The sequence below is a fragment of the Pseudoliparis swirei genome, chromosome 4, assembly GCF_029220125.1.
Source record: "Pseudoliparis swirei isolate HS2019 ecotype Mariana Trench chromosome 4, NWPU_hadal_v1, whole genome shotgun sequence".
NCBI classification, from domain to species: Eukaryota; Metazoa; Chordata; class Actinopteri; order Perciformes; family Liparidae; genus Pseudoliparis; species Pseudoliparis swirei.
The window spans coordinates 14,959,221-14,986,554 of record NC_079391.1 but is presented as its reverse complement, the minus strand read 5'-3'; the positions used below and the strand labels follow the sequence as shown (position 1 = coordinate 14,986,554).

At 42.3% G+C, this 27,334-nt stretch overlaps 2 protein-coding genes across 7 annotated transcripts in view; both read left to right on the top strand.

Annotated features, from left to right (window-relative positions):
• The window catches only part of acsf3 (acyl-CoA synthetase family member 3), a 32,125-nt gene extending 16,551 nt beyond the window's left edge, over positions 1 to 15,574 (top strand). For both annotated transcript variants that reach the window (XM_056411922.1, XM_056411921.1), the window contains exons 8-10: positions 12,121 to 12,255; positions 12,749 to 12,860; positions 14,797 to 15,574. In XM_056411922.1, the coding sequence (XP_056267897.1) occupies positions 12,121 to 12,255; positions 12,749 to 12,860; positions 14,797 to 14,911 (362 nt within the window). In that variant the 3' untranslated portion in view covers positions 14,912 to 15,574. The remainder of the gene's footprint in view (positions 1 to 12,120; positions 12,256 to 12,748; positions 12,861 to 14,796) is intronic.
• The window catches only part of cdh15 (cadherin 15, type 1, M-cadherin (myotubule)), a 39,798-nt gene continuing 27,288 nt past the window's right edge, over positions 14,825 to 27,334 (top strand). Inside the window, exons 1-2 of one of the 5 annotated variants that reach the window (XM_056411917.1) lie at positions 14,931 to 15,057; positions 15,372 to 18,256. In XM_056411917.1, the coding sequence (XP_056267892.1) occupies positions 18,218 to 18,256 (39 nt within the window). In that variant the 5' untranslated portion in view covers positions 14,931 to 15,057; positions 15,372 to 18,217. The other 4 variants (XM_056411920.1, XM_056411916.1, XM_056411915.1 and 1 more) reach the window with 4 other exon arrangements.

Sequence of the window (27,334 nt, the reverse complement as noted above, 5' to 3'; positions counted from 1 at the left end):
AATGTTCCGGTCTTTATTGAATCTTCAATGTTCAGTGAGATAACAGACTAGTTTCTGTTCAACTGAAAAAGCCCTTTAACAGAAAATCAACAAAAGTTAATGGCACATTGTTTATGTTTCCAACCACTACTGTTATGCAATCATTAGGAATTAGGCGCATTTAGAAAGAGCTTATGCTGCATATTCTCCAGCCGGCTACGATTGAACCATTCAAGGAGACACTTATCAAGATATGGTACTTAAAGAGTCGGGGATGGTTCAAGTTGAGGAGAGTTACAGCCTCTTTATCGCTCCTTCCTGTGAAACTGAAGCTTCAGTGGACTTCTAAGTGGCATCCTTCATGTACATCATTACGTATTCGCTAAGTGTGTTTCCATTCTACTTTGACACATTTTCTTTTTATCAATGCATCAACATTTCCACCTCGGCCAAGTAAAACATATTTGTTTACAATAGTTCTCTGGCATTTGCACTAAATGAAAATGCACTTACTGTTGAGGAAAGTTATATTCCTCCCACTTATCCAAAGTCAGCCGGCAGAACTGCGTGCCGCTCAAATAAAAACACCAATGGTTTCAAATCCACTGCAGTTGAAAATGTCTTAAGAAGCCCATTCTGTTTGCACTGTGTGGATGACACACAGTAGAAGATGAAGTCTGAGAAGTAAATACAGCTTAGAGGGGGCACTGACAGGCCAATAGGGAGAGGGAAAGTGGAGTATAAGAAGTGGAGAAGAGAGGGAGAGTTTAGATCGATAAGTTCTCGGCTGGCCAGAGGTGTCTCCTCCAGCGCGAGCGGGCGCTGCGGAGCATGACTGGCAGCTCTATAGGCGAGCTGTCACCTTCTCCGGAGGGCTCTCTCTTTCCACTCGTCTTCATGAACATCTCGGCACACATTCATCCCCTCTCGCCTTTGTTATCCCTCTTTTTGTGCTCGCATGTCTGCCGTCCAGAGCGGCAGACATGCGAGGGGCTGTTGTTGTTTTGGGATTTGATGACCACATGTAAATACTTCACGGTGGGGGCAACGAAGGTGAGGCGGAAGAAATGCAGATGAGATGGACTCAAATCGATGTTGTAGATGTGGCTTTAGTCGTATCCTTCCAACCAAGAGAGCCTGGTTCTCCATCCGGAATGAATTATGATGTACTGAAATAAACCATGAATATATGTATGACTACATAAATTAATAAGGACTTGTGGGAAGAGAGGTAAGCTGAGGCATTAGCGATTTAGCGGAAGCTGTGTGTGTGTGTGTGTGTTGGTGTGTGTGTGTGTTAACACTGCCTTATCTGATGTTTAATTATTCATTTGATTAACTTGGAGAGACTCATGGTCAGAATCAAAAAAGTTAACAAAGGGACTAAAAGGCTGTCATTTCCCCTTAGTTTTAAACTCTAAATTGCTTATTTCCACACAACTTACTGAGCCAACTGAATCCTGTAGAAGAGCCACAATTGGCAATAAATATGTCAAAATATGATTTTGTAGAGATTCTGTTGTTGCAAATAAAACCATTTCCACAAGTATTTTAGGATGCACCTGCCAGCTTTTTATTAGGAATGTTCTGTATGTTTCTTTCTTTCCTCTGAACCAGACGTTTGTTTCATTTAACAAATCACAAATGTTGAAACCCGTTGATTGAGAATGTGTGTGTGTGTGTGTCCTCTTGTTAAATTGTGTGTTGGACCTGTGTGTGTCTGAGAGAGCTGTAACCCCAGCTGTAAAGGTGAGCTTCAGGTCTGCAGGGTAAATTCTCCACAGACAAACAGAAGTGTGGATCATATCCTGCAGAGACATCACTAGTACTTTGTGCATCGCTCTTTTTTCCTCCCAGCTGTGCTCTCCTCTTCCCTGCCTCCTTCCCCTCAGTGTTCCCAATGTCATATTTCACCTCAAGTCGTATTGTGTCCTCCTAACTCCAATGTCAGAGCGCCAACACCCCACGCTCCCAGCATCATGTTCAAACCAGCCGCCCCTGTGACATTTACAGCCTAGGTGTCAACACATGGTGGTTTGGGGTTTTCTGCACGCCGGTCGCAGGTACGCGTGAAACATCGCTTCATATGAGCCACTGAACTCCAGGAGTGTTTGGCAAACTGGTGAAGCAGCTGCCACTTTTTTCTCTGTATATTATCCTGCAGAGAACCTCGGAAAAGACAATTTAGTGGTGGTAAAACTGGCATTTGCCATTACCAAAGGCGAAAGGCATCTTGTGTCTTGGTTGACTATCAGATGTGTGTGATTCAGTGCAGAGAAGGACCATGTAAACGGCAGTTAAGTAGTTTGCTTGATGAACATGGCCGATCTGAGACAGACATCCATTCTCAAGTTCAGCTTGTTATCTGCTGGTGGAGAGGCATCCCAGCAAGGAATATAATCAGCCACACGAATACAAAGCAATGCAAGCTGCTTTAATGGCATTATATTCAACAAATTAGATCGCTCATCCAAGTGCAAAGTGCTTTCTTGTACGATATTAATTACAAAAAAAAAGAGCTGTGACAAAAGTTAAGGATGATAAATAATGTCAGCGCAGATTTCACTGCTTGGCTGTCTGTTATTTATCCTCATTAACTCTTCCATCTCGGCATCGGGACTTTAATGTGAAACATTAATATTCATATATGCTAAGTGTTTACAGTCACTCTGAGAGGAGGCACAACTCGCATCTAGACGTCTCACATCTCTGTGCAGATAAAGCTCTCCTCTCCACGGTGATGATGGAGGACACTCAGCTTTAACCCGCGGTGTGAGGGTTCAGGTCTTGCCGAGCGCGGTGAAGGGCTGTGACTCCACTTCTTGCCGAGGAGAAGCATCTCCTCACTTCAGGCTCCTCAGTGATCCTAGTGCAGAGACATGTATAAACACAAAATGGCTGATAATTAGTATCTCTGAAAAGGGCAATCATGTGTAATATGTGGAGCTATTCAATGGGTTTTTGAAACAAGCTTTTAACACTGCTAGGCGTCAGCAGAGATGGTTTACAGAGGACTTCACTGCAGCTGCAATGCACTTATTAATTGACCTACAAAGATGCACTCAGTAGAGTGCAGATCTTCGCCAGGTGTGTCAGCGATGACCACTGCTGTAATATTTTTATGAATACAACCGACAATTACAGGTACGCTGTGATTTGAATTTTGATTCAACGCAGATGTCTGCACCGGCTCAGTCTCAACGTGTTGTCGATTTATCCAAATAACGCCGCTGGGAGGTTTTCCGAGATCTGACGGAGCCACCGATGTCCAAGTGTCCACAATGACCCTAACAGGAATAAGAACAGAATTATAAAACTGATTTTTTTTAAACAACACGATTACATGTTAAAATATCTACTAAATGAAAAATAACATCAGTTGTGAGCTTTCAGAACAATGTCCGATGTTAATAATAATACTAAATGTTATTTATATAGTGTTATATATATATATATTATATATATATACACTACCGTTCAAAAGTTTGGGGTCATCCAGACAATTTCGTGTCTTCCATGAAAACTCACTTGTATTTATCAAATGAATTGAAAATTGAATAGAAAATATAGTCAAGACATTGACAAGGTTAGAAATAATGATTAATATTTGAAGTATTAATTTTGTTCTTCAAACTTCAAGCTCAAAGGAAGGCCAGTTGTATAGCTTATATCACCAGCATAACTGTTTTCAGCTGTGCTAACATAATTGCACAAGGGTTTTCTAATCAGACATTAGTCTTCTAAGGTGATTAGCAAACACAATGTACCATTAGAACACTGGAGTGATAGTTGCTGTAAATGGGCCTCTATACACCTATGGAGATATTTCATTAGAAACCAGACGTTTCCACCTAGAAGAGTCATTTACCACATTAACAATGTATAGTGTGTATTTTTGATTAATGTTATCTTTATTGAAAAAACAGTGCTTTTCTTTGAAAAATAAAGACATTTCTAAGTGACCCCAAACTTTTGAACGGTAGTGTGTATATATATATATATATATATGTTTACATGGTAAAAATAAACAATAGAAGCAACAACAATATAAACAAGAGAGATGACTGTAGTAAGATGACAGCTATGGAGATGGCCGTGTCCACCTAATGATGACTAACAATGAATAAATATATTGCAACAACAGTGCAGCCAGACATCTGCTGTCTGTACCTTTAACTCATACACACTTATGCAAATGTTTTCAGTACAATACATATATTTACACAGCAGCATGATAGCCATCAATTTTAATAACGCAGCATGCAGTGATACCAGTGTAACATTACAATACAAATATGTATTTGCTTTTATTTAGTAGCCCATATTTATAAAATTCTTTAACATTTTTACCACCTACTTGAGTGCCTGTAATTACATTTTTTAGCCGCACCCTGTACTCATGTATAAAGTTGTTGTCCTTTTTCTAGATTGGTTGCAATCTGAGTTTGAGCTCCAGTACGCCAAAGCCAGGACGAGACGAGTTTATGAATTTGACCAGTGTGGTGAGATCAGCCTCCAATCACATACAGTTACAAACACTTGTATAACAGTTATTTATTTCTGTTACAGCAGAAATGTAGTACAGGCTACCGCTTGGAGGTCCTGAAGATCTAAAAGATGACTTCTGTCGCCGCTACAAAGAAAAATTTATTTGTGCAATTTGAGTTGTCTCTCTCTTTCCCCGACAGCTAGTGGCAAACAGGCTGCAGTGTTTTTGCGATGTTGACCTTTGTCATACGTCACACGCTGCCCTTTTCGTTCTTGCACTTTTTGTCAAGGCAAAGAAACATGTCCAGACTTCGTCTGCGTCCGTGTAGTTTTGAATAATCAGGTCGAGACCTCTGCAAACACATACTGGATCACAAATCAATTAATGACAGCAATACATTATCTGGGGAAAGCACCCCAAAGCTATTTCTGAATTGTGTCAAATCATAGTTCACATTTGGAGAGGCAACATGAATGACACCATCACAGTGGAGTCCCCATGCTGCTTCCATGCCAGCTCTGAGGGTTCGATGAGTGTGTGTTGAGGGAGAAAGGCAAACAGTGTGTGTGATGGGTAAAGAGCCATCAGCCTGGTGCAGCCCGAGGGTTCTTACCTGCAGAGCATGTAGTCATGGACTAAATATTAAATAGACTTTGCATGAATATATTGTGTGTTTTTTTGTGTGTTTTAGAAATAAGTTTACATATTACCTTCCAGGTAGAGTAAAAGATTATATTTCTGTTTTCCGCAGTGTGGATGCAACGTGTTTTAAGATTAATTTTGCTATTACATCTTTAGAGTTTCAACTGGCTCGTCCCCTCTCGCTGCAGACTATTCAGGTTTCTTCAATGTAGAATTTTTTTTATTTCTGTTCAATGAAATAGGCTTGGTTTACCATTGAAATTGTCAAGAATGACACCGCTGTCGACTTCTTTGAGAAACCCAAAAGATGTCAGCAGGACTGAAGGCCAATCACAAGAGTTCTGCTAAGATGTTAAAATGTCACGCTCCAACAAAATTGCCTCTGAAGGCAATTTTGTATTACTCTCAAAAATGTCTGTGGCTAGAATTTTAAACACTGTTCATAACACACTTCTTTGCACCATGTTGTTTTTCCTGTTAAGAAAAAAAGACAAATAATGACTTCCAATGTAGTGTTCATTTTAATTACGCGGGAACGGGATGACGCTTTCTGCAGAGCGAGTTAATGTCATGTGCCTCCTCTCTGAAAGACATGATGGAAGTTTCTCTGCCCTCCATCCTCCAGTTAAAGACTCAAACTGTTTTTATTTCTTTCTTTTTTTCCACACTGTGTGCCTTCACTTTCTTTAATGCCTCAGAATGAGATGAAAGCCCAGTGCAATTAGGCTTCTTATCGTTTTAATTAAGAAAGCCATTCGGCCATATCTGCCTCCGACGCCATAACACATAATGGCAGAGAGTCTCTGATGCCTGAAGTGGTGTGTGTGTGTGTGTGTGTGTGTGTGTGTGTGTGTGTGTGTGTGTGTGTGTGTGTGTGTGTGTGTGTGTGTGTGTGTGTGTGTGTGTGTGTGTGTGTGTGTGTGTGTGTGTGTGTGTGTGTGTGTGTGTGTGTGTGTGTGTGAGACACTGTTCCCAACAATCTCTCTCCCGCCCTTCTTTCCTCTCTTATCGGTCTGTGTTCTCCAATCACTATTCCCTCTCGTGCCTCTATCCAAACATGCTGTTCTTTCCCTCGTTATTTCCTCCTCCTCAAGGAGACAAGGTCAAAGAGTCCTGTAAAAGTACTCAACTCAAGTATGTTGTCTGAGTGTTTCTTTTCAACCCTTTTGTCAAACATTGCCTCATTAATGCTGGTTCCTTCCCTTACACTTAAACATTTGAAGGCAGATGGACAGATTCTATAGTCTTGTTTATTAGTTTCAGATCAAGCATACACACACTTACCAATATGTATGCAAACTGCTATTTTTCCTCATACAGTATATATCTGCATTAGATGACACAGAGCTACATAGCTGTTACCACATTATTCCTACAGCTTATTTTATTTTTCCCCCTCATACAGAAGAGGAGGAGAATAGGAAAAACTGTGACTACTGTTTGTGATGTTAACACCCAACCAAGCTTCTCTACTCCCTCCCTCTGCGCCCCCTCCCTTCTTCCTCCCCTCCCCTGTTACCCTGGCCTATCAGTGCGGAGCAGTGGTCTGTGAAGAAATTCCCAATATCTAAATTTACACACTGTATCAATCTTGTTTAATAGACTGGAAAGCTTATAGCCGCCGTTGAAAGCCGGCAGAGAGGGCAGCGGTGATAAATTGTCGGTGTGCAGGCGACAGCCGCCAGTGATGTATAATGAAATATTTATGATTTATCCCAGCTAATAAACTGAAATGAAGTGCGTGATGTATGGGAACAGATGGGCCCTCTATTGATGCTGAAGCGGAGAGGCAAGAGGGGGAAGAAGAGACAGTGAAGATGGGTGGAGAGAAGGAAAAACGAGATGTGATGAGAGATGCTCCAGACATGGTAAGAAAAAAATGGAGGGCAAGGATGGAACCAAAAAGAACAATTTAAAAAGCATAGTTGTGTGCATTTGGCTGACACTGAGAAAGTGGACACAATGTAATATGGATAGAAGCATTCAGGGATTGGACTAGAGACAGAGAAATTAGATTAAGTGATGAAGTGGAGGACAGATGGAAGCTGGCAGTTAAAACAAAGCGCCATCATAATATAATTATTCTCCTAACATGCTTCATCGTGTTGATTCTAAGTGAGGTGAGGCCAGTCCTTTCAGTTATTGATTCAATATTTCAGGTGCTGTAGTTTCTGCAAACACACAGAGCTTAACCTGGCGTAAAAGCCCCCAGCAGGGTCGTCTCCAGTGTTCTGTGAACGCTGAAGGAATGAGTGCAAATTCTCCTCCGTTCAGCCCTCATAAGTTTAAAGGATTCGTCCAACATTTTGTGAAATACATTACTTAGATGAGAAGATGTCCTAATGTTTTATTACCAATAGTATTTATTGTATTTTTTGCATTTCATATATTAATTCAATATATATGGATATATATATATATATTTATATTAACACCTTGTCCTACATAACAGATCTATATATATACAGGACTGTCTCAGAAAATTAGAATATTGTGATGAAGTTCTTTATTTTCTGTAATGCAATTAAAAAAACAAAAATGTCATGCATTCTGGATTCATTACAAATCAACTGAAATATTGCAAGCCTTTTATTCTGATTTATTGCTGATTATGGTTTACAGCTTAAGAAAACTCAAATATCCTATCTCTAAATATTAGAATATCATGAAAAAGTATACTAGTAGGGTATTAAACAAATCACTTGAATTGTCTAATTAACTCGAAACACCTGCAAGGGTTTCCTGAGCCTTGACAAACACTCAGCTGTTATAAATCTTTTTTTTTACTTGGTCTGAGGAAATATTAAAATTTTATGAGATAGGATTTTAGAGTTTTCTTAAGCTGTAAGCCATAATCAGCAATATTAAAAAAAATAAAAGGCTTGCAATATTTCAGTTGATTTGTAATGAATCCAGAATGAATGACATTTTTGTTTTTTTAATTGCATTACAGAAAATAAAGAACTTTATCACAATATTCTAATTTTCTGAGACAGTCCTGTATACACTACCGTTCAAAAGTTTGGGGTCACCCTGACAATTTCGTGTCTTCCATGAAAACTCACACTTTTATTTATCAAATGAATTGAACATTTCATAGAACATATAGTCAAGACATTGACAAGGTTAGAAATAATGATTAATATTTGAAGTATTAATTTTGTTCTACAAACTTCAAGCTCAAAGGAAGGCCAGTTGTATAGCTTATATCACCAGCATAACTGTTTTCAGCTGTGCTAGCATAATTGCACAAGGGTTTTCTAATCAGATATTAGTCTTCTAAGGCGATTAGCAAACACAATGTACCATTAGAGCACTGGAGTGGTCGTTGCTGTAAATGCGCCTCTATACACCTATGGAGATATTTCATTAGAAACCAGACGTTTCCACCTAGAATAGTCATTTACCACATTAACAATGTATAGTGTGTATTTTTGATTAATTTAATGTTATCTTTATTGAAAAAACAGTGCTTTTCTTTGAAAAATAAAGACATTTCTAAGTGACCCCAAACTTTTGAACGGTAGTGTATATATATAAATTATATATATATATATAATATATATTAGGGCTGTCAGCGTTAACGCGTTAATCTATGCGATTAATTTGGCCGCGATTAACGCACTAAAATATTTTAACGCAATTAACGCAACTTTGTTTACTTCCGGTATGCGTTGAAGTTTTTGCACTCCTGTGAGTGTCAAACCGCGGCAGTCCGCCTCCTTCCTCCCGTCTGCTCCTCGATATTCACAGAGAAACAGAGGGCGACGTGTCGGTGACGCGCAGACACGCCGGCATGGAGCTCTGCGGCGCGCGAGACGGAGAGCCGAGAAGAGTGAACGACACGTCGAGACAGAATGACACGCTGCTGTAGAGACGATCAACAACAGACGTTTAGTTTAATAAAAGAACAAACACGTCTTTAAGGAAAGAACCGTACATTACTTCTGCTGTAATCTGGCGCGATAGAGAACATTACAGGGGGGCGGGGCCTCACCCTGATAGAATGGTGGGGGAAACACTGGGATGTGTCACATGCAAAAGACTTTAAAAGGTGAATTTACATTGTTTTGTAAAATCGAGAAAATGCCCCCAGACTCCAGAGGGTTAACGTGACATATGTCAGTTTACCAAGGCCACTGGTTCTGCTGCTGTTCAATGTTAAAGATGACAGGACCAATGGGGTCTCTAATACACCTTTGTTTACTAATCTGGATGTTTCACTGAAGAAACAATTTATCATCCACGATATTAAATACCTCGCTGACACTTTATAGGTAGAAGCCTCTCTGAAAACACAGCTCTGTGTGAAGTTTTGTCTTTAAAAAAGAATACAATTAAACAAGTGTCTAAAATACACACTGTCTGAAGTGATTAGTCGTTCATTTAGAAGATTTAGTCTTTAGAAGAAAAAAAAACTTTTAATCGCGATTAATGAATTTCAAAATGTGCGATTAATTAGTTAATTTTTGTTAATCGATTGACAGCCCTAATATATATACATAATCAGTTTCTGAAAAGGGTCTGTAACCAAAACTTTGTTTCTATAATTAAATAAATGTGCCTATTTTAAGAATGTTTTATTTGCAATATAATATTTGTGTAGAAGAATGGTCATATTTGAGAATACTAATAATTAGCCTTGAAAGTTAAAAACTTGCGGTGTATATTTGTGTGTAATATTGGAATATAAATTCCTCCTTATCCATTCAGCAGATGAATTGTCCTCGGTTGTATTCCAGCTACAGCCGCAGCGCCTATCCCTAACCTTTGTTGACCTCTGAGTCCACCCCCTCTATTCAACCCTCCAACCTTAACTACAATGTCCGCTTAACCTCATCACAGCATCAAACACCCACACACCCACACACCCACACACACATACACACATACACACACCCAATTCAATTCAATTCAATTCAATTCAGTTTATTTGTATAGCCCAATTTCACAAATTACAAATTTGTCTCAGAGTGCTTTACAATCTGTACACATACGCATCCCTGCCCCAAAACCTCACATCGGACCAGGAAAAACTCCCAAATAACCTTTCAGGGGGAAAAAAAGGGAAGAAACCTGCAGGAGAGCAACAGAGGAGGATCCCTCTCCAGGATGGACAGGTGCAACAGATGTAATGTGTACAGAAGGACAGATTTAGAGTTTAAATACATTCAATGAATGTGACAGAGTGTATGAATAGTTCATAGTAGGCATATTCCACGATGGAGACCTCCACGATCCATCAGGCAGATGGCGGTGGGGAGGAGGAGTGGGCGGAGTCTCAACAGTGGGCGGAGTCTCAACAGGACAGTGGCGTAGTCAGGAGCAGGAATTCCACGACCCAGACCTCGATGATCCATCAGGCAGATATGATCTATGCCGTCTCATAGGGTCCGATGACCCCATGAGACGTGAAGTCAAAAGGACTCCGGGGAGAAAGCAGAGTTAGTAACGTGTGATTGAGAGATGAAAATTCATCCTTAAGGAGAGAAAAAGAGGAGATAGGTGCTCAGTGCATCCTAAAACGTCCCGGCAGCTATAAGCCTATAGCAGCATATCAAGGGGCTGGACCAGGTGAACCTGATTCAGCCCTAACTATAAGCTCTGTCAAAGAGGAAAGTCTTCAGTCTACTCTTAAACGAGGTGACTGTGTCCGCCTCCCGGACTGAAGGTGGAAGCTGGTTCCATAAAGAGGAGCTTGATAACTAAAGGCTCTGGCTCCCATTCTACTTTTTAAGACTCTAGGAACTACAAGTAGTCCCGCATTTAGTGAGCGTAGCTCTCTAGTGGGGCAATATGGTACTACAAGCTCCTTAAGATATGATGGTGCATCACCAATCAAGGCTTTGTACATTAAGAGAATAATTTTAAAAGTGATTCTTGATTTTACTGGGAGCCAGTGCAGAGCAGCTAGTGCAGGAGTGATGTGATCTCTTTTCTTAGTTTTAGTGAGAACACGAGCTGCAGCATTCTGGATCAACTGGAGGGACCTAAGAGATTTATTAGAGCAGCCTGATAATAAGGAGTTGCAGTCATCCAGTCTCGAAGTAACGAACGCGTGAACCAATTTTCACGCGTGAACCACACACACACACACACATACACACACACACACACACTATTCCCTCCTCGGTCCCAGCTGTAGGCGTACCACCTGTAATAATCCAAACGGACTCCTTCCTGTACCTGCTTTTCCGCTCTCCACTCTATTCCTCCTCTGTCCATTTGTCTCCCCCTCTGTCTCTCTCCACTCATCCATACTGACCCATTTCCTCTGCTCGTCATCCCGAGGCCCAGCTGAGCCCCTCATCCCACATACTGTACCCAGCCTCCCCCACACCTGTCCCCCAGACAGTGTGTGTGTGTGTGTGTGTGTGTGTGTGTGTGTGTGTGTGTGTGTGTGTGTGTGTGTGTGTGTGTGTGTGTGTGTGTGTGTGTGTGTGTGTGTGTGTGTGTGTGTGTGTGTGTGTGTGTGTGTGTGTGTGTGTGTGTGTGTGTGTGTGTGTGTGTGTGTGTGTGACCCTCTCTGTCTCAGTGCATACCTGCATTCGCACATACACAAAACATCTCTTGTTTTCAACCACGTTTACTCGCCCTATATTCTTTGTATCTAGTCGTAAAGGTCATAATGGAAGATGATCCAAAAATTAATTTAAAAAGCTGCCGTTTCAATCGACGCAATTTTGCACGATTTGTGTTCATTTGTATCAATGCTAGCCGCATGAAATATCTGACAACTATCAGATGGATTAACGTTAAAAATGAATCTATCCCAAACCTTTCTCATAGCGCCACCAGCAGATGGCTTAACCCATTGTCAGCATATCATCATGCTGACATCAGCATTTAGCTGAAAGCAGCCTGAAGACCCTTAGTTTGTTTAAAAATGCAAAATAAACCACCTTAACCATTGACTTCTTTTCTTCTTCTTGCAGTATGTCCTTTTTTTCATTTGTTTTGTTCTTAATTCTTTTGCCCTGCCCCTCTCTTTGTATGGCCGTGTCTTTCAGGAGATACTGCTGTCTACAAAGACGGTGTGTTTTGGATCAGGGGCCGCAGCAGTGTTGACATAATAAAGAGCGGTGGCTACAAGATCAGTGCACTCGAGGTGGAGCGTCACCTCCTGGCTCATCCTGACATCATAGGTAAAAGTGCTGTCGGGGTTTTGTCTGTCAGTAAATGTTGTTGTTTGTGTTGTTATGTTGGCTCTGTTCTTTTAGGTTACTTTAGTTGTACCCGGAGGTAGACTTGGTTTGCAGTAGCACATTTAATTAAAGTGTCAATGGATTAGAGGGCCTCATTGCTGATAGGGCAACACTTAGAGGGCTTGTAACCCTTTAAGTTGAGTTTTTCAAGACTAAATATGGGAATTTTCTAGACTGTTCCCTAAAATGAATAGACTTATTGAGAAAAAGGGTCTTAAATTCCTCCCCGGTCCATCTGATGTGCACGTAAACACCATCTACTTAAACATAAAAGTCAGCTCTCTAAACCCCAGTTATTTTAAAATGTAAACCCTTTTAAAATCAATGTGCAACATCCTGATACCTACTCACTGGATTGCAGGATGATGGGATTTGAGCAGTTGAAACTTAACAACAACATGTCTGCCTATCTGTGTGATGTGTAACCTTGCAGATGTGGCTGTAATTGGGGCCCCAGATGCCACCTGGGGTCAGAAAGTCACTGCAGTGGTGCAGCTGAAGAGTGGGCAGAGTATGAGCCTGCCAGAGTTGAAGACGTGGGCAAGGTACTGTGACTCTCAGCTGGATGAGCTCTCTGATTGCATGTGGCTGTTATTGTGTGTATACTTGCGTTTTCAGAATGTCATACATGCGTGTCACAGTTTCTGTCGAAGGTTGTCTTTAGATAGACAACAGCATTGCATGACACAACACAAGCCCTTTATTCAGTTGCAGCAAAGAAAATGCCGGCGGCAGTGAAAAAATTGAACCCAGCTCAAGTTCACATTCCGGGAAGAAGATTTGACTGGTAAAATTCTTTCTCATAGCTTCTTGGTGGTCTGCACACCGTACCACCAGTAGAGACAGTGACCTGAATAACTTGCAACCAATCCACCATCCTGAATTCACAAACGCAAAACGAGCACCATATCCCATAATTCCAAAGGATTTCTGGCCCCCGTCTTGGTTCAATCTCGTTACGCTGATTCAAGAAGACAATTTCCGCAGCTCTTTGTCAGTCTTGTGGTAAACAAATGAAGACTCCTAATGCAGACGCTACAGTTCAGCAGACACATCCCCAGCGACCGGCCCTGCCGTCTGCAGATCAATATGAAGGGGTGTGAGAGGAAGAGAGGCCAGAGATGGACTAATGAGGAGAGCTGAAGGACAGGCAGAAAATGAAAAAGAGAGAGATGCGAGGGGAGGGAACAAATGGTGGTTATGAAAGGCTTTGTCCTACGTAGAAACTGATTTTCTTTTCTGCCCTTTTCTAAATGTCAGTCAAGTTTATTTTGTGTCACACCGACAGTTGCTGGGGACACGCAGCCCTTTGCATTGGAGTGACTGAAGGCACAAACACTCTTTTTACATTTCCTTCTCTGTTACTCACCCACGATATCATTTTAGTTTCTTCACTTTCCCACCATCTGTGGTGCGGGCGGGCCCCATATGGTGCGGGGATTTCAGATCCTACTGCTGTGGCCTACTGGTCCAGCATGGTGGCTTACTAATACTGCTTGTGACCCTGGTTAACACACACACACACACACACACAGTGTTTGCAGCCAGGGGTGCTGCCAGCGGACAGGCAGTGCCAGCACACAACCCGCTGCTAAGGCCAGGGTGCAGGAGAGAGAGAGAGAGAGAGAGAGAGAGAGAGAGAGAACGAGATAACATGAGACATAGACAAGGAGGTGGATGCTCACTCTTCAGTGCCCTGGCTCCAGCTGTCAGTCTGAATCTCTATCACACACACTGCCGTGAACACACACGCACATGCAAACACACTGCCCGGGAGAAATTGGTGACAAGAGCAAGCCCCATTACAGAGATGTGTATGTATGCACATGTACTCGCTCACACTTTACTCACTGAGTCAGAGAGACGGAGACATCTGCTGCAAGGAGTGTTGGATGGCAGAAGTATGAGTCATTATGCTTACTCGCACCACAAGCATGCACACAGGAGCACACACACACACACATACGCACACACTCAGACACAGACAAACAAACTAGGTTAGAAGATAATAGAAAAGCTCCAGGCTTCAAGACTTGACGTAACAACCGTGCACTCAAAAGCGAAAAAATAAAACACTTTTAATTATCCCAGCCTTCTGTTTTTCTTTTTATTATTATTTTTTCCCCTCCTCCTTTTTTTTCATCTAACAGTGATTATATTGTTTGGTACGAGAAGGGAATTGTCTGTGTCTGGAAGGCGAATTGGGGATATTAGGGAAGCGCGCTGCAGAGTGTATGAAGGACATTTATTTTCTTATCTCGACTACTGTGCCACAGGGCGAGCCTTTGTTTTGCAATTGTTTTCTGTTTCTTTTTTGATTTTTTTCTTTGTTGTTGCATGCGTGTGCATATTCCCTTGTGCATATTCCCAATGTGCACATTGATCAGTGTTGTTGTTGTCGTTGGGAATGCCTGACTGTGTTTATCTTTCTTTCTGCAGTAAACGATCTTCAGTGTCTTGACATGTGTGTGTTTGTTGCAGGGAGCACATGGCACCCTACAACATCCCCACAGGCCTGCTGCTGGTGGAGGAGCTGCCACGGAATCAGATGGGCAAGGTCAACAAGAAGGACCTGCTGCGACACTTCTTCCCATGACCGGATCTCCTCCATATGTACGTCAACATCGATGTTCCTGGTGAAAAAGTGCAGATGCACACGGCTGTCCTAAGAGCAGACAAGTGTACAGAGGAGAAACAGTGTCATGGAAAAAACACCCCATGGAAAATATGTTAACATCTGAGGTAACTTAATCACTGCTACAAAGGCACATCTATTACATTGAATGACACGTGTGTTTAGCGATGTTTATCAGTGACTGTGCAAGAGAGGTCTGGAAGCCATCCCCTTGATATGTGATGTATTGAAGCAATATGAAACTCCACCGAGAGCACACAACATGTGTGTCCAGATTGCAACTAGTCAAAATGATCTGAAGTGGCATCAACAATAGATTCAAATTTAAACTAATCAAAATCGATGTGACAGACATATGATATCTAAAACCTTGTCAAGTACTGAGAATTGTGATGCAACCTAAAAGGCTCCTCTTTTGTAGGGTTTGAGATTGTGGTGGCTCTAAGGAGGTTGAGTACGTAGTACGTTCACACTGGAGACGTAACACAAGTAAGTGCTCAGAACAGTTATTATGCAGACCTAATGGACATGTTGTCCCACAATGCAATGGACAAATGACATGCAGATGGCAGTGAGACAGTTCTTGGAAAACAAAGTCATAAGCATAAAAGCTTTGGAAAAACCCTTTTGCTTTCTTTCTCTCTCTGAAGTTCATGTGACTGTGGCATTATGGGGAAGTTTCTCAATTTCTTGTGTCGTAACTGCAATAACATTGTACTATAAAGATATCGTAAATACTTGGCACAATTTGTATGTAGCACAGAACTGGGACTAAAATGCAATGTCGTTCCTTCAAAGTTAATATTCCTGTTTATGAAATGTCTGATCAATCTGCTTTTTTCATGTCCGAGGCTGATATCAATATAATTCGTATGGCTGCACTTTGCCTCACCTGGCCACCTGAAGAGCATCATGCCTGAACTGTGAAAGAAATATTCTCCTCCCCCGAGGGAAGAAATGCAGAGCCCATAATTTACTGCTGCTTCTTTTCTTATTTAAACCTCACAGCAGCATTTTGGATTAGTCGGCACCATTCAAACATTCGAAATGAAATTGTAATTGAAACTTTATTTTAAAGGGCATTGTAAGTGTATTGTAGAATACTTGATATAACTCAATGTGGCTGATACCTCATGACATTGCTATTGGGTTGTATATAGTACTGAGCATTGGACCGGCGTGTCCTCTCTATCAACGAGGGGTTTAACTGTTCCAATAAAACGACTAATACACAGTGGTACCTATTTGTGAAGAGTGCTTTCAGCACTTTTATTGGTGTATTCTGATGTTATTGGTAAAAACGGTTTGATCGGAGAATACTAATGGTCGCATTTTGTGGTTGAGCGGTGTGACCAGAATCCGAAAGCATGCTTAATTAAATCACATTAAACCCAATAAAAAGACAATGTGGTGGTAGAACAGGAGACACAATGAAAAGGGGTCTGTGAGGGAGCAGTTATAGTGAGCGCTGTGCACACGCTGTGCACTCGAATAACGAATCATGTTTTCCTGAAAAGTAAAAGAAAATAGAAATGAAAAAGTGTTTTGCATTTATTTTTGTTTGCTACTTTTTTAATGAACGACTGTGTTGTCAGTCACACTTTTTTTTTCTCTCTGTGTGTGTGCGCGTGTGTGGGTGTGTGTGCGCGTGTGTTCAGCTGTGGTTACACAGGTGTGATGAGAGCCTGAAGGCGGGTTCTCTAGCAAGGCACTACACCACAGCTGGATGCACCGCATTCCATCTGACTAACCCTCTCGCTCCACTCGCTCTTCTCCCCTCTCATCCTTTCTCATCACCATTTCTCCAACACTTCACCTCTTCTGTCTTCATCACAAGCCGAAAGAGATTGCAGAAGCACCGGGACCAACTTGACTGTGAAGACTCCTTTTGAATGCGCCAGAAGAGCAGAGAGAGTTTGCGAGGAGCCGTAAGAAAAAGGCACCGGGAGGAGCAAACACATGAAGCAGAACTGTGGGAGAGATTGAAGCCTTAACAAGAGCTGGCTTCAGGAAATAGTTGAGAGAAGAGGAGTGGATGACAGAAATTAAGAAACGTAGAAAGAAGAAAGTCAGTGTAGGATTTGGGAATAATGAAGAAAAGCACTCGAATATGGTTGAGATAAACAGTCGTGATGAACAGCCAGAGAGCTGGAGATGGAAAGAAACAAGTGCAACCCACAACTGATGCAAACTCATGTCCACACGCACACACACACACACACACACACACACACAGAGACAACCCACCCACAGTCACCAGAGACCTGATTAAGAAAGCAGAGCTATCGATCTGTGGGCTGGCAGGCTAGGATGGATGAGCAGGCAGGGCTGCAGGAGCACCAGAGGACAGCTTCAGTGCCCCCAGATCCCCCCCCCCCCACCCCACCGACGTCAGACCTGGGAGTTGGCCAGGAGGGTTGGGGCTGCCACATCGAGGCTGCAGCTAGCAGCAGAGGGTCAAAAGGAAAACTGAAGAGTCGAACTGGTGTGAAGTAATAGATACACTCTACTGATATGTGTGTGTGGTGAGATGGAGGGGGGGGGGGTACAAAAGGGGGGGAATGGAAGCTGGTGGATATTCCCTGGACTCGAGCTTGATGGAGTACTCGTGCCCTTGAACTACATTCACCTCCCTTTCTCAGACACGCGGGCACACACACACACACACACATTCAAACACTCCCGCCCTGTGTTTCCTGGAGCATGGTGAGGGAGGTTGTCTGCAGATGGCTGCTTATTGGGCCCCAGGGTCCTGGAGGCTGGGTTATGGGGGACACCGGTAAGGTTGTTTATGTGTTTGAGACACTTAGAGAGATTGGGCCGCGTGGCAAAGGTTTGAAAATAGTGGCCGATGTTGTAAAGAGATGACGGGAGACTTTACACTGTCATGTTGTTTTGGTGTCTTTTTACTTTGTCACAGTTTCACTTTTAACACAAGTCTGCCTGCAAGGTTAATATGTATTCACTTTTATAGATTAGCGTAGCTTCCTTTCCGGACGATGGACACATTAGGTAGTAACAGGAGCCAGCTGGCATCACTAGCTCACAACAGATTGAAACAGTATTAGATTTCAAAGTGAGATTTTTTTATTATTACATCCAGCACGCTGATTGAATGCCAGCTCATTCAATCATTGATTCATTTTCTCTACCCGCTTCTCAGCATCGTATCCCAGCATACACCTGGTGGAAGGCAGACAGAAAAGCCCGACAGCATGCAACTGTGTCACAGGGCGGACGGACGGAGACCGACGGGATGTACGATCAATGAAGTTGTTATTTGCAGAACAAAAGACACAAGGACAGGTATGAAGTATCGCCAGAGAAATGATCTCAACAAAAGTTACAATGGGCTTCAGAATATGAGCAATTATAGAGTAACTGAACACCAGCTGATCCCCAGTGGTTTAACCTCCAGAGTGTGTCAGTACGTGATGACATCACAGTTGTGTGTGGTTACAGGTGCACCGGGACCCTTCTGACCACACCCAGCAGCGATGCTGCTGAAAGAGAATGACATTTTAATGAAATACTTATTCACTTTCTTACCAAGCGTTGGATGACGAGATTGATATTGACATGTACGTGTAACTCTCAGGAAGAAAGTGAATCGGCGTTTTTTCCCTAAAATGTCTTTTTTTCTTCTTTTTTTACATACAGCCCTGAGAAAACCCCTGGTTAGCTGAGAGAGAGATTCAGGTTACTATTCAGTTCATCTTGTGGAGCCCAAAATCACAAACTACAAATTTGCCTCTGGGGGCTTTGCAATCCATATATGGACAAGACATTTCCGAAATGTCCTAACGTAGTATTTAAACGTCACAAAGCAGCGAAGGTGAGAGGTCAACACTGTCGTAATATTAGTATTGTGCCCCACGTACTCTGAGGATTTGCATTTGGACTTGTGCATACAGCGCGTAGCTTTGAAGCTCATCCTCTGTCACTCTGACTCCACAGAGGTCTCGGCCTGCCCGTCATTTGGCTGTGAACATGAAAGCCATCCATCATATATGATTCTGGAGGAGAAGGAAGTTCCTCCCTCTTCTCTTTGAACACCGACTGCATAATAAACAGGTCAGCCTGGAGTAATGAGCCACAGAAACACAGCGCTCTTTGAATGTGTGGCAGTGCTTACGCACGGCTGCTGTGTTGTACATTGCAGTCACAAACAGAACATCAGGCTTCAATTATACAGTCAAACATTAGCGTGTGCACTCTTTTGACAATCACAAAAGGCTTCGGGCCTGCAGCTACTTGATCAACATGACAGGCTTTATGGATGTAAGTGGGTAGAGAGGAGTGATGGAAGGATGACAGGCAAGGCTCTTCAGCCCCAGGGACACCCTGAGTATACAGTACACACACATACAAACACACATCACTGAATCCAGAACCCCACCAGGTCTGTGGGTGCGTAACCGATGCTTGTAGTGGCAGGTTGTTGTTTACATGGAGCTCATGTTTATTCTAAAGCTACTTACACCTGACTGGCTCCGCTTTGGGCTTCGTTCCTGTGAAACTCCTGCTGACTCGCTCTCTGTTTTCGTATGGCCTTTTTCTCTGTTGACCTTTTCCCCCTCTTTCCCTTTCTCTCTCTCTCTCGCTTAGTCTCTTCTTGTCTGTTTTCCTGTTAATTATGTTTTTCTCATGTTCAGTGACGTTCCAAAACATGTTTTGTTCTATTGATCTAACTATGGGACCATTGTGCAAAATGACTTTTGCTTCAGTAAAAGTATGAATGCAGATCTTGTAATGTATATTTTAATATTGTGATATTGTTACTTTATTAAAGGGGACATATTGTGAAAAACTCAACTGTCAGTGCTTGTGCACATACATTTGGGTATTTGGAGCGCTTACCAACCCATAAACTGTGAAATAAGATAACTCGGTCTGTTATCACTCACGGCTTGAGAATTACTTTTTTGCAAAGGGACGCCATATTTATCTCTCAAGCCACTCAGAGCTGACTTGGGGTTTTTTCAGGAGGGGTTCAGGCACTCAAATGGAGCATTTTGGCCAGAGGGTATTTACAGGTATAATCAGGCCGTATGACAGAGATCATTTTTTAACCATTAATTCATGTATAAGTTTGAATTTGGAAATGAGAATGACATGTCATCTCTAAATACTTTACTATCTGTGTCTTTGCACACGATCACAGCTAAAAAAACTTTTTGTGAAGAAAAAAGAAAAATACAGAATCAATAGTGAATGATCATGTTCTAGCGCTCATAACTCGGCCCACTCAACAATGGAGAGAGACAAGGTCATGAGAGAATAAATAGCAGGCAGACTAGCTAATGATCTATCATCCTGGACAAGCGGCTGCACCCGAGAGCGGGCTGGCTGACAAGATCATTAATAAAAGCTGCTGGGAGAGTGATCGATCGGCTTGATGGATGATCAGAGCCACAAATACTATAAAACACCTGGATGTCAAGCCTCGTCTCTTTGAATAGGGGGGGCAAGGGCCTTTAAAAACAATCCAGAGCCCAAAAGGGAGTTGTCAGTGGGGATCAAACCCTGACACTCAACCTCTGTACTGCTCTGGAAAAGGAATTCAGAGGCACACGTATGACTTTCCAGCGCAGCTGAGCCATACGTCTCCGTGTTTGATGCAGTCCGTGTGCGTTGTCGTCCACAGAAGCTCAGTGTGGGAGCATCAGTGTAATTTGAGGCGGATCAGGGAGTCAGCAGGTGTCGTGCCGCTCAGCCTGCTGCAGCGGTCCGCCGTGGTGTAATGGGAGGTATTTATTATTGACTTGCTCCTCTCACACCATTACTGAGCTCTGTGGCGGTAATTTATGTCTACGTACCTCTACTCCCTCCTTCATCTCTCCTCTCTCTCCGTGCTCTCTCGGTAGTATCTGCCAGTGTGTTACAGTTTCTCTTTTACCATCTACACACACACACACACACACACACACACACACACTTAGCAGTTCATCTTGATTCCTAATCTTTTCAGTGAGAGGGAGAATGAGTTCAGAAGGAGTGTAGTCTCCTCGCATGGCTGCGTGTATCAATATCTGTACATTGATCTGGCCGCGCCTCTCCTCCTCTATTCGTCCAGATATAGATTGGTTTTCCCAGCAGGTATCTGTGCCTAGAATCTGACTGATGGGCGGAGAGCGTGAGGGAGGGTGTATTGAACCAGGGTGTCCCACATGCCACTAGAGTGTGTTATGCCGCTAAGCAAAAGGCAGCGGGAGGAGGTAAGGAGGGGTGAGGTTACACTACAAGTCAAATAGACACTGGGAGGGGGAGTGACACTCTTATCAGTTTCTGAAACGATACAGTGGCAAAGATAAAGGTGTGTAGGGTTCCGACTATCATTTTTACTGCCCCATTATTGCTAATAGAATCGTCGTTTAATTGCATAGTCCATAAAATAGTGAAAAATGCCCATCACAATTTCCCAAAGTTAATGCTCATCATGTCTTTGCGTTTCTTGTTTTGTCCAACTTCTGAATACGATTATAAGTTATAAAACACAGAAAAGTAGCAAAAGCTCACTCTTGATAAGCACAAACTGAATTAAGTTTGACGATTAATTAATGCTTTATCAAAATGTTCGTCAACTGGTTTTCTTTGGATTGACTAATGATTTATTGTTTCAGCACCAGAGGTGTGTAGATAGGGTTTCCAACCCATAGATGCAGGGGTGTGTTGCCTCACATTCCTCCAGTATGAACCTCAGACCCGATACTCAGGTCACAGATTTAGCTACAGATTAAATAAAAGTGTGTTGTTTTTGACAATAATTAGCTTTCTTTTTCGACATGTGTTGATTTCTTTTGACGTCACCTGTTGTGTGTATATTTACAAATTGCGATATGTTACAGATAACCTACTCACTGTGTGAGTGACTTACCATGCACACATTAGTCAGCACATAGTCACAAAGAAACTATTGCATAAATCATTTTTAGAGAAATTGTTTTATGTGCATCATTTTGAAAGTAATTAGTTTGTGGAACGGCAATAATTAAGTAAGGAACAAACTAAGTCAGTTCTAACAATATGTGTTCAACTGTTGTGTTTTCTGTTAATATATGAAAGCATGAACCTAATAGGTGAACTCTGTACATTAAATACAAAAGGTGGCAGTCTGATTTAAGATGGCGTGTATGTGTGAGGGTTAAGGAGATGTGTTATGTGTGAATGCATTTCTTTTCTATGTGTCTGTGCTGTTGCCATCAGTGCCTGACCATAAATCAGAGGCCCTCAGGCCGTGGGATTGCCCAGCTCGTGGCTCCATGTGTAATTACAAAGCTGACATTTAAACAGCAGCAGCCATATTTCACTCTCGCAAGCGCTGGACGCAGAGTGGTCTACGGATGGAGTAAAAGTTTTCAGCAGCAAAAAAAAGAAAAGAGCGAAAAGAAGAAATCAATAAGAGATAGAATGCATTCTAATGCCTTGTTAATGGACCCGCATATTAATTATTCAACGGTGGCCATTTTGTCTGCTCATTAAAGTGGCAGCTGGGAGGAGAAATGTTGTGCATCACTCTGCCCTGCTCTGCTCGGGCAGCGTTATCACCACATGCTCAGTTTGTGCTGCTTCTCCTCTCATAACATTGATTCTGATCTGTTGGCTTGACACGCGTCCACATTGTGTCGGCGTCACTCTGCCTGCTGCGCGGCTGCTATAAGAGATGCTATCTCGGTCTCATAGAGCAGATCTTTTATTTAAAGGTCAAATGCACCATGAAATGTCATCTGTAACGTAATCAAAATTGTTCACCTCAGTCATGTCATGTCAATCATTTTGGGAAATGTGGGAAATTGTTCCGCGGGCTCAAGTAAACAAGGCAGAGAGGCAAAGTGTGAATATATATAATAATAATAATAATAATAATAATAACAATAACAATACTAATATATAATCTGATAACACCAGCTCCGTGCCATGGCTCAAACCCGTCTCTTAGAAATTAATATTTTTTCTATGAAACAGGATCACATAAAACATGAAATTGATAACAAGTTAATAAATGTATATCATCTATGGATTTACCTTAAAGCGCCGTTAAATAAAGCCAGGAAAGATATGTTTCTATTTCAAATAATATTTTTCAGTAAATCCTTCATTATTACTACACTGAACGTCATGATCCGTGGTATTCAGTACACCCCAGTATAGCCGACATATGCTGATTTAAAAGCTGCTGCAAACCAGATTAATTCTCTCCATGCTTGATTTGTCACGTTTAAATTAAACTTCAGGAAAAGTACAAGGAAACGCAAACAGAGTTTTGCATGATTCGCAGCGATTGTGTATTACGGTATTGAACAAGCCATTAATCCAGGAGGGGCAAGTGGTGTTGAGGATGAGTTTGAAGGCTACTATTGGCAGGGCCGGCCAGTAGTTAGGAGATGTATGTAAGGTGGAGGCTGTGAGACAGGGGGAAATTAAAATTCCTCCTTGGCCTGCTGTCAACCTGCGTCTGCTGACTGCTCAGAGGAGCTGCTGCGTGACGGGATTCCTAATGACACTGCAGCAGAGCCATTGCCACAAATTGCTTTGACTTGATTTATTTCTCCTTTTACACCCCTCCACTCACCATCACCTCCTCCACCACCCACCCACCCAGCCACCCACCCACCACAGATCCTCCTTCTTCCTCCCAGCATCACCATTCAACCATTCAGTCACTCTCTCTCTCTCTTTCTCTCTTTCTCTATCTCTCTCTCTCTCTCTGTCTTCAGAGACACACACACTTAGCACATGGGGTACAATATCCTCTTCCGCACCACGCCAATGGCACGGAACATCTGTCTCTAGGTCCCCCTGCCACACAGTGTTAGAGTCAGGGTAGGCCGCTCACTCGACTGGCCGGTCTGTAAAGGCCTGTGGGCAGGACTGGCTCACATATGAGGGCGTTCAGGCAGGAATTTGTCCCCAGGTCCATCCTGCTTTGCCTGCCTCATGCCATTTGTATCTGCGTGCGTGTTTGTGTGCAGATCTAGCGAGCATAGATATTGATTTTATAGGTCAGGGGGCACTAAGGCATCAAAAACATCCAACGGCTGCTTCGGTGTTCTCTCGCTCCGTCCGTCTTTTCCTGAGCGTCTCCCTGATGCTTGTGTCTTTCTGTTTGACTTTGTGAAATGTGTGTTTGCCACGCACAAACCCTGCGTGTGCGCTTCTCGTTCTCGCAGAAGTGCATCGCTAGCAGCGATGCATCCCCGTGCTCAGTCGCGGTTTGGCCAGTTTTAATCTCCTTACATTTAGACTGTTTAAATAGTCTCAGCTCAGTTACGTTCCTATTTGCCTAAGCAGAGTGGAATGCTATCAGAGGCAGTAGACAGTAGTGTGCCGGTCACACAGCAGATAGCTTCTTCATGCAGCGACGGCCCAGATAAGGAGGAATGGAGGGAAAGGACTGTTTAATCAAATAGTGGAGGGAAGAGGGAATGAGAGCAAGCAGCAGGGACTAGGTTGTCCCTGCAGTTCATAAATCCAAGTGTGTTAAGTTCTACTTAAAGATAATTCCTAGATTCATACAAAAATAATCCCTATCAATTTTTATTTATTCTTTATTTCAGACACCAAGTTCCATATACAAATAACAGACATACAACTATAAAAAAGATAGAAAACAAGAAGATACAACATACACTACCGTTCAAAAGTTTGGGATCACTTAGAAATGACTTTATTTTTCAAAGAAAAGCACTGTTTTTTCAATAAAGATAACATTAAATTAATCAGAAATACACTCTCTACATTGTTAATGTGGTAAATGACTATTCTAGGTGATTTGTCTGGTTTCTAATGAAATATCTCCATAGGTGTATAGAGGCCCTTTTACAGCAACTATCACTCCAGTGTTCTAATGGTACATTGTGTTTGCTAATCGCCTTAGAAGACTAATGTCTGATTAGAAAACCCTTGCAATTATGTTAGCACAGCTGAAAACAGTTATGCTGGTGATATAAGCTATACAACTGGCCTTCCTTTGAGCTTGAAGTTTGTAGAACAACATTAATATTTCAAATATTAATCATTATTTCTAACCTTGTCAATGTCTTGACTATATTTTATATTCATTTGATAAATAAAAGTGTGATTTTTCATGGAAGACACAAAATTGTCTGGGTGATCCCAAACTTTTGAACGGTAGTGTACATAATACAGTTCATTGGAAAGTATGAAGACTTTTATGCCAATGTTCAATCCTCACTTGACCATTTAGAGGTTTGTAGTTTTTCTCTTATAATTCTGCTGTGTCCAGGACGTTTCCGGGCTTCAACCTTTATAAGAATGTAGCAGCCAGCTGCCAGGTCGTATATAAATATGGCGGACACGGTGAAGAAAAAAGGGAAATATAGCATGGCCTAACGCCAAGCGGGCCAACCACAAGAGTGAATCTGTGGTTGGCTTTTACCTGCTGGCGAGCACCCTAACCCTTTAGTTGTGGATGCTGTGTTTAAAAACTGTCAAATTCTACTTATTGTTCCAGGGAAACGAAAGTAAGAGTGTCTTGAGCTGCTGTACTCTGACGTACTGTCAAGTAAAACCCAATATTTGATCAGTGTACGGTTACAAGAGGGATTTAAATCAAATTGTTTGTATTTGTCTCATAATATTGGTGGAAATTGTTTGGTACGAGCTTATGTAATCATACATCATATTTTGTTTTACTGGAGGAAACATGATCTGATTTTGGATTGGTTACAATATACTACCATAGCTGCTAAATATAGAGAGGTTATTGTTGTGAAGCTTCTCAGCCACAAAGCATTTTAACCAAGTGTCACGTTAGATATTTCCCCAATAATTCATATAGTCATGTTGTTACTTTTCACTCTGAACATGTCATGTCAAGTATTATCAAGCTGATGTTAGCTCCGTCGTTTGGTTCCATTAGCTGGGTTACAGTAACATTTAGTGGCTATGAATCAGGAGGCTAACACCTCACCTCTAAATGTGAGATATATATCGTTTGTGTGGTGCAACCGATTTAAATTGAGTGAAGCGTAAATCTCCACTGAGTAAACCCGTAAGTTATAACCAAGGGGCAGAGGGCTCCTGGTGAGACGTGTTGGTTCCACTTTGTCTTCTTCTTCTTGAATTTCTCCCGCTTTTTCTCCCCCGATTCCCTCCATTTCGATTTCTGTATCTGTCTCTCTCTTTCCCTATCCATCCATCTTTTTCCATGCCCTTTTCAGGAGGTGGGGCATTTATCATCTTTATACCTGGAGGTTTGAGGGCCATGCATTGGCCTGATAGATGAGCTAGCCACTGATGTGCAGCCACCTCAGGAGACACAAACCAGACAGCTATTTAGTAGCTGAACAAGACACATTGCTTTTCTTTTATTGTTTTCAAACTGCAAAAGTGCATGTGCGTGGAGGCTAGTGCACATGTGTGCGTGTAGGCGTGCGTGTGCGCATGTGTGTTTGAGTGGTTTGAAGGAGGTTTAAGAGGAGGAGGAGGAAAGAAAGAGAGGAAGAAAGAAAAAAAGACATAATATGCTCCTTGGCTGTCCAGAAAAATGTAGCAACTGTGCACAAGATGGGCCATTATCCATCTTGTGTATCACGATGCTGTTGACAAATCAATGGCTCTGACAGTGATGACTCTGTGTTACAGCAAACATAAAGCACTCAGACAGTCTACTTGCCTGCTATGGAGACTGCAGCAAGGGAGCACTCGGGGCAAGGGTACTCATAGCCAGGAGGGGTGTGTGTGTGTGTGTGTGTGTGTGTGTGTGTGTGTTCGCTTGCGACAGGAGAGTTTTCATTGAGCGTATATGTGTTTTTTCTTTGCTTGCGTTGGGTATGAAAATGTCGACACAAGAGGCTTGCTCATGAAAGCTTCACCCTATCGATCACATTTTATGAATGTTACATTTTATTGCTCAGTGTAAAGTTGTAATCGTAATTATAAATCCCTCTGAGATCCAGACATTTTCCCCGTTTCTGGAAGTACGATAGGCAGCACAGCGCTGTAATTCTTGAACACGAGCAGTCTGCAGAGGCTAAAATGTGAGTCTTGACCTGCTCCTGCTTAAAGCTGCTCAGCATTAACATCCTGCCGACTAGAAATCTTCAGAAGGGGTCGTAACTCGGCTCAATAAGGAACCACAGCTGCCGCCTGTAGCTGGACGTACTTCAGAACTTTAATCCGTTCATGCAGACTAAATGTACAGTACATTATAGTACAGTATAGTTAACGTGAAACGTGCGTGCAGAGACAGGGAGTCGGTGCGCTCCAGTCGGCACGTATAGAGATATCATCATTGTCACGGGATGTAATGAGTTAGCCGAGACTTGCATCGTGAGTCAGAGAAAGGGCTCCCGAGCTTGATTGACAGGTAGTCTCAAAGCCCCCTGGGGCAGGTGCCAGGGGCAGGTCACTGGGGCGAGA